The 14,873-nt window shown below is 39.4% G+C and overlaps 1 protein-coding gene across 28 annotated transcripts in view; it reads left to right on the forward strand.

Moving 5' to 3' along the window:
- The window catches only part of DLGAP2 (DLG associated protein 2), a 454,967-nt gene extending 449,164 nt beyond the window's left edge, over positions 1 to 5,803 (forward strand). For 26 of the 28 annotated variants that reach the window (XM_014268518.3, XM_074538161.1, XM_026794791.2 and 23 more), the window contains 3 exons: positions 429 to 581; positions 1,412 to 1,429; positions 2,943 to 5,803. In XM_014268518.3, the coding sequence (XP_014123993.2) occupies positions 429 to 581; positions 1,412 to 1,429; positions 2,943 to 3,161 (390 nt within the window). In that variant the 3' untranslated portion in view covers positions 3,162 to 5,803. The remainder of the gene's footprint in view (positions 1 to 428; positions 582 to 1,411; positions 1,430 to 2,942) is intronic. The other 2 variants (XM_005489159.4, XM_026794786.2) reach the window with 1 other exon arrangement.
- Positions 5,804 to 14,873: the final 9,070 nt, after the last annotated feature.

A 14,873-nucleotide genomic window follows, 5' to 3' on the forward strand; every position in this document is an offset into this window, starting at 1 on the left:
TCAAGTTCAGCATAGGGTGACGTCTTTGTGGCATTGTTTTGTCTCAATTAGCTATTGTGAATGTAATTTTGAACCAGAAAGACTTCAGGCTGGCTGGAATACAAACCACGCTCCCCTTGCCTTTAATAATCAGCAGACAGAGGCTGTCAGCTTGTTCCTTTTTAGAAATGCAGGTCAGCACAGCATATGGTGCTAAGGAGCTTCCCATGCCGCACATTCGGGAAGGCTGGCGTGTGACATCCAACTCATTCATGTTTGGGTTGTGTAGGAGGCACAGTTTCCAGTCACAGCTCCCAGCTGCAGAGCACGCAGAGCCTTAGCTCTGAGCAGTGCTGCAGCAATGAAATCTGGCACCGTGCCCTTCCTGCCTCAGTGCACACCCTGAAAGCCTCCTGGAGTATTCATGTTCTGTCCTTTGTGCGCTACAGGACCCGAGTGCCATGCCAAGACCAACTTCCCAGGACCTTGCAGGTTTCTGGGACTTACTGCAGCTCTCAATTGAAGATGTCAGCATGAAGTTTGATGAACTGCACCAGTTGAAACTCAATGAATGGAAAATAATAGAATCACCTGAAAGGAAGGTAAGCAGACCGTGGACAATACCATTTACTCCCCATTTGTAGTTCTGCAGTATCCTTGTGTTAAATACAATAGTGAAACACAATAGGTTCCTAGCCCTGGGAAGTATTTAATGGGCATGGCCCAATTTTTACATGGAAACTTTTATCAGATATCAGGAGTCTTTTCTTTTTTAACAATGTTGAGCTGAATTATATAATAAATAAAATGAATTTTGCTACGCTAGTTTACTCCATGACACTTTTGTTCAAATTATTTGATTCACATTCTAAAGGCTAGAACAGAAATATATTCTTATTAATTCAGATGGAAGACAATAGCCCAAGAATTCACACAAGGTAAATTCAGCACTCTGCTACATTTGGGGCAGCTCAAACTTGAACACTGCAGTGTTTAACCCTGCCTGCATGACACAAATGATAACAGAACTGGAATGAGAGAAAAGCATGTGGCAGAACAGAGCACAGGTCATACTAAAGCTCAGCTGACATCCTTCTGGGGGACAAAGCACTGCTGGTGAAGTCACTGTGCCTGTGCTCTGCAACTCCACCCCTTGGGAGATGCCCCACATGACACTTACAAACCAAAGGTGACAAATTGCCCATAAAAGCAGTGTAATTCTGAAACTGCCTTTCCCCTCTCTAGAACTTCATCCCTTACCTTGATTATCCCACTATCCTTGCTTATTATTGTATCAGTCAGATGATAACAGTATTTGGTTTGAGTCAGTACTGTTGGCCTCAGGTGAATATTTGTTTGGTTTGGGAGGAATTAGGAGGCATTTTGACAACTTTTTCATTTCTTCATGCTCCTCTTGGATTTTAATTTTCAGCCAACGGGTTGGTGGATGGTGAGTTTGCAACTCTTGCTTACTAGTGGCAACTAGAAGTAAGAAATTATTATAGTGACAGCAACAGTGATATTCCTAAGAGGGAAATAACTAAAAGTAGAAAAGAAAATAAGATGGGATGACAGGAATGCAGCTTTTATGAAAACAGGAGATAGAGAAAATAAAAGACAGGCAGAACTGGCTATAATGGGGAATAGCATCGCAGGCTGTTGCACTATTCCTCCATAATGCAGAACTGTGTTTTTAAATAAACTTAGTTATTTAGTCTTGGCTATTGTATTTGGATAGTAGAGGCACAATTAGTTAAAAAAAAAAAAAAAAAAAAAAAAGAAACCCAACCAAACGAAACAAAAAAACCCCAGTGAGGAGTCTGTAAACCATAAGCGTATCAGCTCAATTTTTGTATTATTGGAATCCTGCTGTGCATCAAATTAACTGTGTTCTCCATAAGGAACAGCCCATACTCTGGACTACTACCATTACTTTAAGACATTATATAGCAAAAGATCTGTCATAGTAACTGTACCTATATAAATGAAGTTATGGAGTCTTCATCTTCAGGGCTATACAGTCCAGTATTAAACATGAAATAAAAAAATAAAAAATAAAATAAAATAAAATAAACCAAATCCAAACCAAACTGATTTAATTTTAAATTTGCATCTAATTTCAAGTGCACTTTGAATGGAAATTGTATGAAATCACCTCCAGAGGTCCATTTCTTCTAACCTAAATTAGTGTACAATACCTTGGTTATAGACCCTCATATGATATTTTACAGTCTGTAAATGGTCAAAACAATTCTTGATTTAACACCTGCAGAGAAATTTACAGCTCCTTTTGTAACAAAATCTATTGACTTCACTTTATAATTTGATAGTTCTTCAGAATAATTTTCTTTAAAATGGCCCAGGCTTGCAAGCAGAACAATTAGCCCTATGTTCTCTCTCTGGCTGGCGCTTGAATGTTTCCACAGAGCAATTCCTGGAGGAGACTAAACTAATAGACATGTATACACAGCTGCTATCTCATATCCAGCTGAGGCTAAACTCAGTATGATTAATTTAATCAAAAATCCTGTCCTGCTAATCTTAGAGAGTTTTTTCACTTGATCAGACCACACAGATGCGCTGAATTCTTATTGGAGAGACAGTGTGTGTTTCTGTTTATAATGAGTGCAATAATGTGTCAGCTTAAATCAAACAAATCCATATGAAAGTGAGGTGTGCAGATTGCATGTGCCAATACCTGCAAGGACGCTGGAAGGAAGCGCAGTCTTTTTTCAGGCGCAGGACCATAGAATGCATAATGGTTGTCAAGTAAGAGGTTTTGTCAGTGTCCCTAGTGTGGATAGCTGTTCATGTAATCCATTAGTCAGCTGATGGGCAAGCACAAATTGAGCATGCTTGATGTATGTAGTCAGTATTTTGCATTTCATGTCTTTGATGTGCATGCTCTGCTGACAAGTACCTTTTACACACAGTTCACCCTTAGTTTTAATGCCCTGTTGCAGGAAGAAAGAAAGATTCCTCCTCCTGTACCAAAGAAGCCCCCAAAAGGAAAATTCCCTATCACAAGAGAAAAATCTCTGGACCTACCTGACAGACAGCGGCAGGAAGCCAGAAGACGGCTGATGGCTGCCAAGCGGGCAGCCTCTTTCCGGCAGAATTCAGCCACAGAGCGTGCAGACAGCATTGAGATCTATATCCCAGAGGCTCAAACCCGGCTTTAAAGACAGAATGCTGCAGAGTTCCTTTTTTTAAACAAAATGCTTGTACAGTTTGTCACTTACCTGGTAATTTTTGTCTCATTCTCTCCACTAAATATACCCTTGATGTTGTGTTCTTTGTGCCATAAGCACAGTGGAATGCTTTTGATTTCCTCAGAATTTGCTGAGCTCACCGCAAGAACGACTTCTTTTTGTATTTATTGTCTGACTTACAATCAGCTACAATGGATAGGGCTTGTCAAGACCTGACTTATCCAATATATTCTCAGAGGACAACAAGAAACACCTCTTGAGATGGAACCCAGCTTACTTTTTGTTATTTATATTTTTATAAAATGTGTGATAATTAGGGATAAGAATAACAAACTATAAATGGGTGCATCTCACCATTCACTAGAGGCATTAGCTAATCCAAGTAGAAGGTGCTACAAATGTAAAGAGCAGGAAAGAAAGAACCCATTTATCTCCTTGACCTTCAGTTTCTTTTCCTAGAATCCAGCTAACATATTTACCCATGCGCTCTGCCACTCTTCTCATCTTTGTTACTGCAAAATAACATTAGGCCTCTCATCTCATTCAAGTTTCTGGAGATGAACAGGGATATCCAGCCACTAAAACTCCAAAGTTCATCAGAAACCAAGAAGCATACAAGTCTGGTGATGGTGGGAATGTCCACTGAGAAACGTTTGCTGTTAGCAGTATAACGACACTTTGAAACCTAAGCAAAATTGTAATGCAAGAGGACTTGAGTGATGGTGAAAGGAAAACGGAAGCCTTAAAAAGTTAGATCTTCTGTAGTAAGACGAGTAAAGAAAAAGTTATACTTGCTCCTTTGGACCACTCATTGCATTTTTAACTGTTCTTTTACATGTTAATATTTATTTTATAAACCTTCTCTCTTTCATTTCAAGAGCTGTGCTATATGTACTATTTCAAACTCTCAAATTGTTATAACAATTGAGTTTCCAGGGTATCCTTGAGAACAAAAAAAATCTTGCTTGTTTAAAATGCCAGTTGTGATGTTGTAAACAGTTTAAGAAATATGAATGTGAGTGGTAAGTATATATAAGTTTAAATGGTTATGTTAAGGTAAAGGTGAACTGTGGTTTACAGTTGTAATTTTTTTTAGAACTATTTTTCTATGCAGTATCATTTATGGCAAGAATAAGTTTCTTGCTTGCTTCAGACATAGGAAAAAAAAAAAACTGACTCAAGAGATAAGTGCATAAGGAAAATAATAAATTTTCAAGCCTCATATTGTCAGAGAGAAGTGGTAGCTACCACAGTCAAGAGGCTTTCATTTAAAACAAATTAGGACAGAATTATTCCACTTCACCTACCTTCCAGAGCCAACCAAGCAGTCCAGCACCTAGAAGTCTTCAGGTGAAGACGCAATAAAATGAGCAACATGCAGCCCCCAATACCAAGGTTTGAATCTTATTGAACACAAGTTTAGGTGAAAAGAATGAGAACCCAGTGAGACAGACAGCCCCAGCTACCACATTCCCCGTTTACCTGCTTTAACAAATGCAATGTATTTAGCCATAGGCAGAACAATTCTTTAATTATACTCAAGCACTTTGGTTCTTCACCTGTTGAGCACTTTAAATCCAAATCCCATACACCCTGCAGCCTGATGGTTGAGTGAAAACGTGAAGTACCATAGGTTTTGCAGATCTGACATTATTTCCAATCTGTTTTCTTTTGTTTGGTTGCTTGGTTTTTTCACTCTTTTTTCCCAGTGTGTGGTATTAAGCATGAGTTCTGTCTTTGGACAACTGATAAAGCATGCTTGGCTTCAAAGTACGAATCTTTAGAGATGAAGTTTTGAGAAGTTCCTGTGAGAAGACACCCCTGTAAATTGAGCCTGGTATCTGGTATATACTTTACCAAATAGCCTTAAACTATATTTGAAGCAAAAACCAAGACGAATGTATATCCTTCAAGAATGCAAAAAAAAAAAAAAAGGACAAAAAAAAAGAAAAAAAGGAATAAAAAATAATAAATCCCTGAAATATTCTTCTATAGATGAAAACATTATATTTCCCATCCCTTGCGTTTTCGAGGCATTTTCTATTAAGGAAAGAGCTGAATCTGAGGCAGTGTACAATATTGATGCTATTTCCTATATTTGTTGTACTATTTTAAATACAGAAGTACATGCAGAGACTGGCATCTTTAGTCTTGAAAACTGGTATCCTAAAGTGGAGCTGCTAATTAGAATATCCACACAAAACCAAAGCCAGTATTTTTCCTAGACTGAAGAAATTTAGAGACACACACACCTGTACACATATATACGTATGGCAGCTGACACGTTTTATCTAATTTTCTGCACACTTCCAGGAGGAATCACTTTACTCACTTGAACCCTTCTACCTGCAGCAACAGGTCAATTAAGCAATTAAGACAAGCTGTACCTGATCCTGCCAGTAATCAGACTTTATGAAGACAAATTGTAAACCAAACAGATTACAGATAAACTGAGACTCCAGCTGGCCTAATAATGCTGACTTGGAGGAGTCTGTGTTCTACATTTCCTATGCTGCTATAAGAAAATTCTCAGTATAAGATTTATAAATCTATGATTTCTGTTTGATCCACCTTGTTCAAACAAACAAAAAAACCAAACAACTAAAAAAACCCACAAAAACAATTGGAAAAAAAATCAAAAGTAAACTAGATGCCTACCAACAAATTTGATAATGTTGTCTGTGCACATTACATTTTGAAGTGCAATATATTAAATTGTTGTACAGGTAACATTATATTTTTTAAGGCAAATAAGCCATTTCAATTTACATATTGTACACCTGATTAGTTTAGAAGGATAACATTATGCTTATAATATTTGTGTTGCAAATAAATCGAAGTCAGATTGCTTCATTCTCTGACATGAGAAACACCGTATCTTAATAAACATATGTCCAGATCTATTGTAATCTGACTCCACATCACAAAAATAAATGTCAGTTACAAAACCAAAGTAGGAGGAATAGAAATAAACAGAAAGATAGGAACTAGAATGCTTTCTCCTTTGAGAGTTCATGGTATAGACCCACTCACAACAGCTGAATATAGCAAAATAGTCTGGTGTTTAATTAAATATTAATTGGGCTAATATGTATTCTAACACATTAAAACTATAGAAAGTCTCTGTTCGTTTAGTCATTAGTCATGACTGTAAAACACAAGTATACTAAACAGAATTCAGAAAATTTAAATAAGGAAAAAGGCCTGAAAGGTAAAATTGATATTTGCCATACTTATTTTTGCTTTGTATATTTTTTTAGATTTGAAATTCTTTGTAATTTGGTGGAGTACATTATGAAGTGTTTTATTATTTCACGTCCATCCAATTAGAATGGCCTTTGGCAGAATGCAAACATGAACAACGTTGTACAGTTTAATACCAAAAAATGATTATTTTAATTCATGCTTAAACCTTGACATATATTAGATTTGAAATCAATCAGGAAGGAATTAAAGTGTGCATAGGAAAGTGCGTGAATTTCATATATATAGATAGATATAACATATATTTCATACGATGGAAATTATTTGTTTTAAAATAAGCCCACGTCCTGCTGTATCAGTAAATTAGTACTCTACTTCCTCATTACTGCATCTAGTACATAGTCAAGGAATGTTTGGTCATTGGGTGGTTTTGCAAGTAACTGCTGTGTGACGAGTGTCACGTGTGGCACGGTGTGTCACACGGGGCCTGCAGCCTCCTCGCGGCCTGTGGAAGCACTGCCCTGCAGAGGTTCCTGGCCCCGTGGCACCTCTGGCAGTGTCACCGTTCTGTCCCCGGCCCTCTCCACGCAGGCCCCCTAGACCTCCAATCAGCCCAGCTCAGCCTTTTACACTCGAAGCCTTGAGCCTGCCCTGCCCAGCTGGTGGGTTTGATGTCCTCCTCAGCACCTCAGAGCTGGCACCAGTGGCGAGGGCACACTGGAGGCTGTCCCATCAAGTGCTGGTTTGTGCATGCCGATTTGAGGTCTGGAGCTGGTCTGGCAGCTCCGGGTGTCAAACTGTGTGCACTGAAAACTTGTGAAAGCAGAGCCTCAGTGTAAGGGAGCTTAAATGAATCGTGAAGCACCGTTACTCCCATTACTGTTCCTCGAGCATCTTATGATGCAGGGACACCACTGGCCAGCTGCGCTCGAGGTAAGGAATATCAGCAAACCCCTTAATGACTAGAGAGGTGCTTCCTGGTGTATGACAGGTTGGCACCCACACTTACACAGTGCCTTTCATCCAGAAGGATCTCCAAGCACTTTATTAGCCAACACACAAACTCCAGGCTGGGCTGCAGCTGGGACAGGTAACCCAGCATGGCGGGATGCTGGGGGTTCTCCCACCTGTCCCCACGCTGCTGGGAGTTTCCTTCCATGCTTCCAGCATCTGGGACCTCACAGTCTGAGCCTGTGCTGAAGGAGAAGAAAAGACTCACTGAACCAAGAGGAAGACCTGAGCAAAGCAGAGATGAGGGCAATCAGTGCTCATACCATACCCTAGGGAGTAGGCAGGGAGTAATGAGCATCAAATTAATCTTCCAGAACAATCTCTGTCTTTTCTGTTCCTGACAATGGCAGTGAGGTCCTGGCAGTGGAGGAGCTCCCTGGGAGAGTGCCGGAGGAGACTCCTGGCTGGTGCCAGGCACGGGAGCTGATGGCACCAGCAGCTGAGCCCTCTTGGTCAGGAATCTTGGCAAGTCTCCCCTTCTCAAGTGCATTTCCCTCACTTTCTTAGCAGGAGAGATCCATCCGGGGTCCTTGCTGCACAAGCAGCCTTCCCCAGGCGCCCTGCTCTCTCCCCAGGTCTGCCTCCAGCCCAGCTAACACGAGGGATGACGTGGGGCACAGCACTGAGGCATGACGACTGTGCTTTGGTTTGGGCAGCTGCTCTCTCGTGAGACTCAGCCCCAACCCTAAGGGTTCTTCTATGGCAGAGCAATGGGGGCACCTCTCTCTGCATGGACAGGATCAGCAGATGAGAGACCACCATTTCACACTGCACAGAACAGAGAGAGGATATTTACATGCATCAGTATATACACATAATGATTTTTCACTGTCAAGGTTCCAGAGAACCAGACCCAGGAGCCTCAGTCAACACTCACATTCCTGTAGATTGTGCCCCTTTCTTGCAGCTCATCCTCACATGGATGGCTGTGGCAGGTTCAGTGCCTGCTGCAGTCCATGGCCCATCAGCAGCTATTCACCATGTTCACCTCCAGGGACCATCTTTCAGGAATATGGCATACTCATATGCATATACAGAGTCCTGTCAGGAATTAAGCCCTCTGTATCCACAGAAATTGCTTAATTTATCTCTGAAATGCAGCTACCTCTATGGCATAATGCTGTAGCTGTTTAACTACATAATAGGCTGTTCAGGACAGCAAGTATAAAACCAAAATTGAAATGGAATGTTGCCCAAAAGAAAATTTGGCCAGCATATGTGAGCTGATTCAGCTCCTCTTAATGAAATAAAATTCCAATAGCTGAAAGGGGCCATGGCATTCATTACTGAATGTCTTTTCCAACATAAACGATTCTATGATTCTGTATCTAAAAATGGTATTCCAGATCTTTTCTCATTAAATGCATATTGCATTTCATAAAAGATGATAGCAGACGAAGACTGCACGTTCACTGATCCACCTTTCCACACCCAGCTTTTGTCCCATTACCCTTCATTGCCAGAAGAGAGCTGGGCTTTTTAAGTCAGATCGTAGTTAAGGTAAATTAGTCTGTCTACACAGCTTGCTCTTTAACTGAGCAAACACAGAACAGTTTTCATCAGCTGGCAATTTAATTCTATATTTTATTAAGGCCAAATTGTTATTTTTCTAAATTGGTTTTGTTGGACAGGATTTTTTACTTCTCTAGGTACAAAAACATGGATATTTTCACCTAAGCATAAATGAGGAGGAGGCTTATTTGAATATATAGACATTATTCACAAACACAGTCCATTAGTGAGGAATTTTCTTCTTCTTACCTTGCCACTCTTTCATTCAACACATCATTTCCCATTCCTAAAGCTTCACTGTCATACAAGTTTCTTATTTGTGAGATGGATTATTGCAGAGCACCGGGCTAAGTTCTGGTCCCAGTTGTATTAGGATCAATGCTCAGAAACTGAAACCAGAAAGAAATATCAGATCTGAATCAATATAATTCAGATCAATATCTGACTCAGCAAGTCTGAGGTAGGAAGGACTCAAGGTAGCAAGCGTGCCATTACTTTGTAGGAGCTCATTTTTCCTTTGAGGAAGGTCAGAGCCATGCAGAGGGCTCGGTAGCAGATTTGAGTCTCTGAAGAGAGTCCTCACAAAGACATGCCAGCTTTGTTTATAATTACCATGGAACTCACATGCTCATATCCATGCTTTGAATTATCCTTTGGAGGTTTAATAGAATGGCCATCTCATTTTAAAAGGGCTCACCTGTATGTACTATTTAGTTAAATTTATACATTAATTTCCTGACTGAAATAAAATTCCCTTTTGACTAGCTTGGCTTATATGCTCCAAAACTGTTCTTTCCTGAAGAAAAGCCACTATGACTGTGCAGAATTTTCTGTACAGAGACAAAACTCATACTTTCATTTATCATGGACCTGCCAAAATAATCAAGTGTGGCCTAAGGACTAAATTAAATGCCTCCTGTAGAACTTCAAGGAATGTTAGAACCAGGAAACTAGCTGTTTAGTTATCATTAAAAGTATATATAATTATATATAAATATATATACATAAGAAATCATATCAACAATGAGGATGAACTGAGTGCCAAATATTCACCATCTGTATAAAACTACACTTCACTAGAATTAAACTATTTTATGTAATTCTTTCTCATGCTTTTATGGTTCTTTTGATAAATTCTATTTAGTAGCATGCAGGATACCTAAATTGAATGTACAGTATGTTGTTTCATTGCTACAATAATTTATTGCTTCTCAGTAATATCTTCTTTACCAGAATGTTATTTGTTACTTTGAAGACATATTTGAAAATTGTTTTATTATTGAGTTATTCTTTTTTTCTTGGTTCTCTACTCACCTCCAGCTGATTGTAAGAAAATGTGCTTCACTATTTTGCCCCATGGCTCTTTTATGAAGCTGCCTCTTTCAATTGGTTTATGTATTGTTTATGTTCATCTCCTGTAAATAATTCTGCAATTAAATTTTTTGAGAAAAAATAGAGTGCACTCTTTATTACATTTTAAATTTTGCATTAGTTAAAATCTGACATTTCCAACTAGGCAATTTTTAGGCAACAGCAAACTATTCCTTTAGACCTGTAGCCTTTGAGGTGTTAGGAAATAACTAATAAAAATAATTTTGACAGGATTTTTAGCTGAAATCAAAGGAAGATGCATATAAAATCTGATGGAAAGTAACAAATAATGGAATAAGCTATGCCATTCTATCGATGTGTTTTGATTTGCAGTCATTGATATTATAGGTATAGAATGTCATCCACTGATTTTGAGTGAGAATATTGTGTATCGTAACAAAAAGCATAGTAGTCTCTTCTGTTTGTAAAAACCCCAAAACTGAATTACTTGTAGGCAGTCATTGGTGGACAGAAGTGACTGAATGGATTTGTTTTTACAAAGTGAATCCTCAAGCATCTCTGTGTGTTTTTACTGTTTGCAACAGGATAACTAAAAGCAGCTTCTAGCCCGCTACATGGTTTTCAGCTCCTTTCAGGGCACACAAATCCTCTTCTGGGAATGGCTTTAGCAACTCAGCAGAAAATTTGATGAACACTTAGCCACATTTCTTGATTAGACAAAAGCCATGGTAGGCATGAAACAAACATTAATCTAAACAAAGGAGGTATCAGAAATAATATGAAAAATAGAAATTTATTTGGCATAGAAAAGTGCCTAGTTGCTTGAATCATTACATTTTTATTGCTCATGTATTATATATACTATTGTAATGCTACAGACCACTTGTAGATTTGAACACTGTACATTTACAAACTGAAAATATTCCCTCACCATGAAGAATTTACAGCCAACCAATAGATAAGAAATAACAGATAGGCAGACACAGTAGAGAAATTGATGGGAAGAAGTGAGATGCTATTAATTAAAATGAAGAGCAGCACCCCAGCATCCCATCAGCTGTCATTTGTTTTGCAGCCATCAGAAAAGGAGGGGATAATGAAGTGGAAGATACCCTCAGGGATGTCTTCCCAAGAAGAGATTGAGTTCAAGAAACACGTTTGCTTGAAAATTTAATACAGAGATGATGAAGTTTGGCATCCTGAGGTACCTGGAGGTGGAAGATGACATCTCCTGATTTAATGGCAGGTGCTAGGTACACCATGGACAGGTAGTGTTCAAAGAGGCTGTGAAAGGTCTTGACAGTAAGACCAATAAAATTCAACATTTGATATCCTGATGGCTCATTGCTTCTATGAAGGAATTCTCATTTTTAATATCTCTTGTGGAAGGCTCAAAATTTTCCAGCTACATGCCAGCAGTTTTAATGAGAATGAAATTTAGGGAGAGGGCATTAGAGCAACTAGTGGTTGTTTTTGTCTATATCCCAACACTGGATGTTATGACATGGAGCATCACTTACAGCAGTTCTGTACCATCATATCAGAACTAAGGCCTTGATCACTCCTAGCCGAAATTCCAGTAACCTCTTAGCTTCCCTTAGACTTCATGAGCTCCCTAAAATAGTCTGATCCTTCCTGCAATCTGGAAAGGATCTCAGGACTAACAAGCAAGCTGTTTCTTGTACAAGAGCTTCACAGATGGCTGAATGTCAGCTCAGTATTGCAGGCATAGCCGTGTAAATGAGGACAGGCATTGCTGATGAACTAGTAAGGTCAAGTAAAGCTGGGGCATAGATGTGGCATATTTTATTTCAATTGCTGAACCAAGTAATCAGGTGCAGATTACATGCTCTGGAATTAACATATTTATTCCAGCTGAACTGCACTGACACTGACAGTGGGTTTGTGGAAGGCTGCTATTGTTTTAACTGTGGCAGCACAGCTGAAGTGTGAAAATTTTGAAATGTAGACAAGTACCTTACATAACCCATTGCAGCTCTAACACAATCCCTCCACCAATTTTGACGTGACTTTTTCAACAAGCAATTTATAAGTAGCTAGAGGATAACACAGTGATAAAAACTAGGCAGTGCTGGTCTGCCAACATCCCATCACGTCAGCCAATTTAATTTTCCACTTTAACAAGAAGAATGGCCTAAGGAATTAGGTAAAAAAGAGTAGGCTATGATAAATCTTCATTTCATTGAGGCTTTTGATTCAGTTCCAGTGTACTGTTTTCATATAAAACTAGGAAAATATTCTCTAAATGAAGTTTTTCTAAAATTAAAACTGATGCATCTAAAAATATTGTTTTAAATATGCATATATGTTTGACCATTTGTGAAATCTGAAGGTCTTTTGGAGTGTGAGAAGGAAAAAAATCTAACCTACTCTCAGTAGTATTAAGCAATTTCTAAAAAATCATCATTGGTGTGGAGTATTATATTCATTGACCTGGGAATAGTTACAGGTTCTGCAGAGGATATGATAAAAATGCACAGCGATCCCAAGAAAACAGGCATGCTTTCTAAATTCAGTGTGATGTAATTCAGTGAGGAAAAAGCAAAAAATGCTGTATTGAATGCTGTACTAAATGTTGTATTCTGATGTGACAGAATATTCTTTTGAGAAAAAGCAGAGCAAAGAAAATGTAATCACAAGTTAAAAGAGAGTCAACCTGATGCTAAATCAACACACACTAAATCACATGCTCTTAAGAAAAGAGGAAATCTAATAGTGAATGTATTAGCATATCATTAAATTAGTGTGGCTTAAATTATTGTGCTGTGTAATCATCCATGTATACACAATCTTAAATTGCAGCATGCAAACATTATTGGGCTTGACATTGCAAGCCAAGGTAAAACAAATTACCCATAGAAGGAAGAAGTCTTCAGGTCAATAAAAATCAAACTGGTGTGTGGAGACATGGCTCATCCTCCCCCATCCAGGCTGCTCAGTAGAAATCTCCTTGGGCACTGCATTTTGCTCTATGTCAAGTGTCTAAGGACTCCTAACAGATTTGGGTGGAGGTGATGTTTGTCTCTGTCCTAGGTATGAACCTCAGCAGGTCTGGGATACAGGGCAGGATGCTTTTTGTGCGCTTGTCTGCCTGTGTTTAGGAACCAGACTGCCATATTTGGGCAATGGTAGGATACAGACTCTCTGAATCTTGCTGTCTTCAACTTAGCCACTTCCACCCACATTCTGTCTGAGATGGCAGAAATTACCCCCTGGATCTCAAGCAAACAGTCAAACACAAAATGTTAACAAGTGAGATAAGCAGAAACATTTCATAATGCTTGAAAGTGACACTGACTGGCTGAGTATTCAGTGATGCCACTGAGAAAATGGCAAGTCAGATTCTGGGGATGTAGGGACATTTCCTGAGTGCTACAGTGGTTCTTGTTCCACTTTGTTCAATACTGTTGAGTTTTGGTTACAGTATTAAATCCTGTTTTGGAGGAATTGAGAAACAGTGGAGAAAAGTTGAAAGAAAGTAACAGAGATTAAAAAATTTTTAGAAAGCATGAAATAAGTGACTAGAGTTCAGAAGATGAATAAAAAAACCTGATTTGTTTCAATCAAATGAGTTGTTATGAGCTGTTAATGAAATTGCTTCCCCATTCCCTGGAAGGAGGTTATTAGCATCATTAGCAGAAACATCTAGCTTTTGTTTCTTTGGATAAGGGCAGTGACTCCCTGTTTAACTATTTAACTCAAGGACAAGGCAACACACACATCCTACGTGGCTTTGCAGCTGTGATCCACGTTCAGAACACCCTGGAGAGCCACAGGAGCCTCCATCCAGCATCCTGGCTGCACGCGGGCTCAGAAAGGGATGTGACTAGACCACTGGTACCCTCACCTCACTTGACAGATGATCCTCTTCATGAGCAACTGACCATTTGCAAGCGTGAAAGAGGCATTTGCCTGCCAAAGCTGCCAGTGCTGCTCCCCAGCTCTTCCCAGAAGGAGAAGCTGACCAGGAAGATGGATACAAGAGGCTAGAGCCTCTGCTGGCCTCAGCACTTGGGGAGGTGAGTGCTCAGGGTCCCCACATCTTCTCTGTGTGTCATGGGGTTATCTGTTCACAAAGGATATTCACAAAGCATCACAAAGATGTGCTGCTCTTGAATAAAACACCTTAATACTAAATAAGGGAATTGCAGAAAATTGGTGATGGCAGCTGAGTCAGCAATGTTCTTTTCTCTGTATGAGATTCATATCCCTTTTTATTAGTACCAGACACTAGGCTGCTTGAGGTGCTACAATTAAGGAAAAAATCTAAAGAAAATTTCTGCTCTACATGAGGAATAACATCATCTCAGCCTTTACCCTGAACAGTCCCAGATCCTGATCAGAAGTAGGCATTATTAACCTGCTTAGCCAGAATCTCTTCAAGAAAGTCTTTGTGGTTGTTGTGTGGCTCTTGTATCCTTTGTGACCCCCAGTAACTCACCTGCATAGGAGAGAGCTATCCAAAATATGGAGGAGTTTTCTTGTCAGAAAGGCTCTGCATCTGTCATTGCCATTCTTGGCTTCCTCCTTGCAACTGAGCACCATCACTCTCACTGCAGAGCTTGGCACTAAAATATTTGAGGAGAACAGGGCTTAGGTCAA

The sequence above is a fragment of the Zonotrichia albicollis genome, chromosome 3 (assembly GCF_047830755.1).
Source record: "Zonotrichia albicollis isolate bZonAlb1 chromosome 3, bZonAlb1.hap1, whole genome shotgun sequence".
Classification (NCBI taxonomy): Eukaryota; Metazoa; Chordata; class Aves; order Passeriformes; family Passerellidae; genus Zonotrichia; species Zonotrichia albicollis.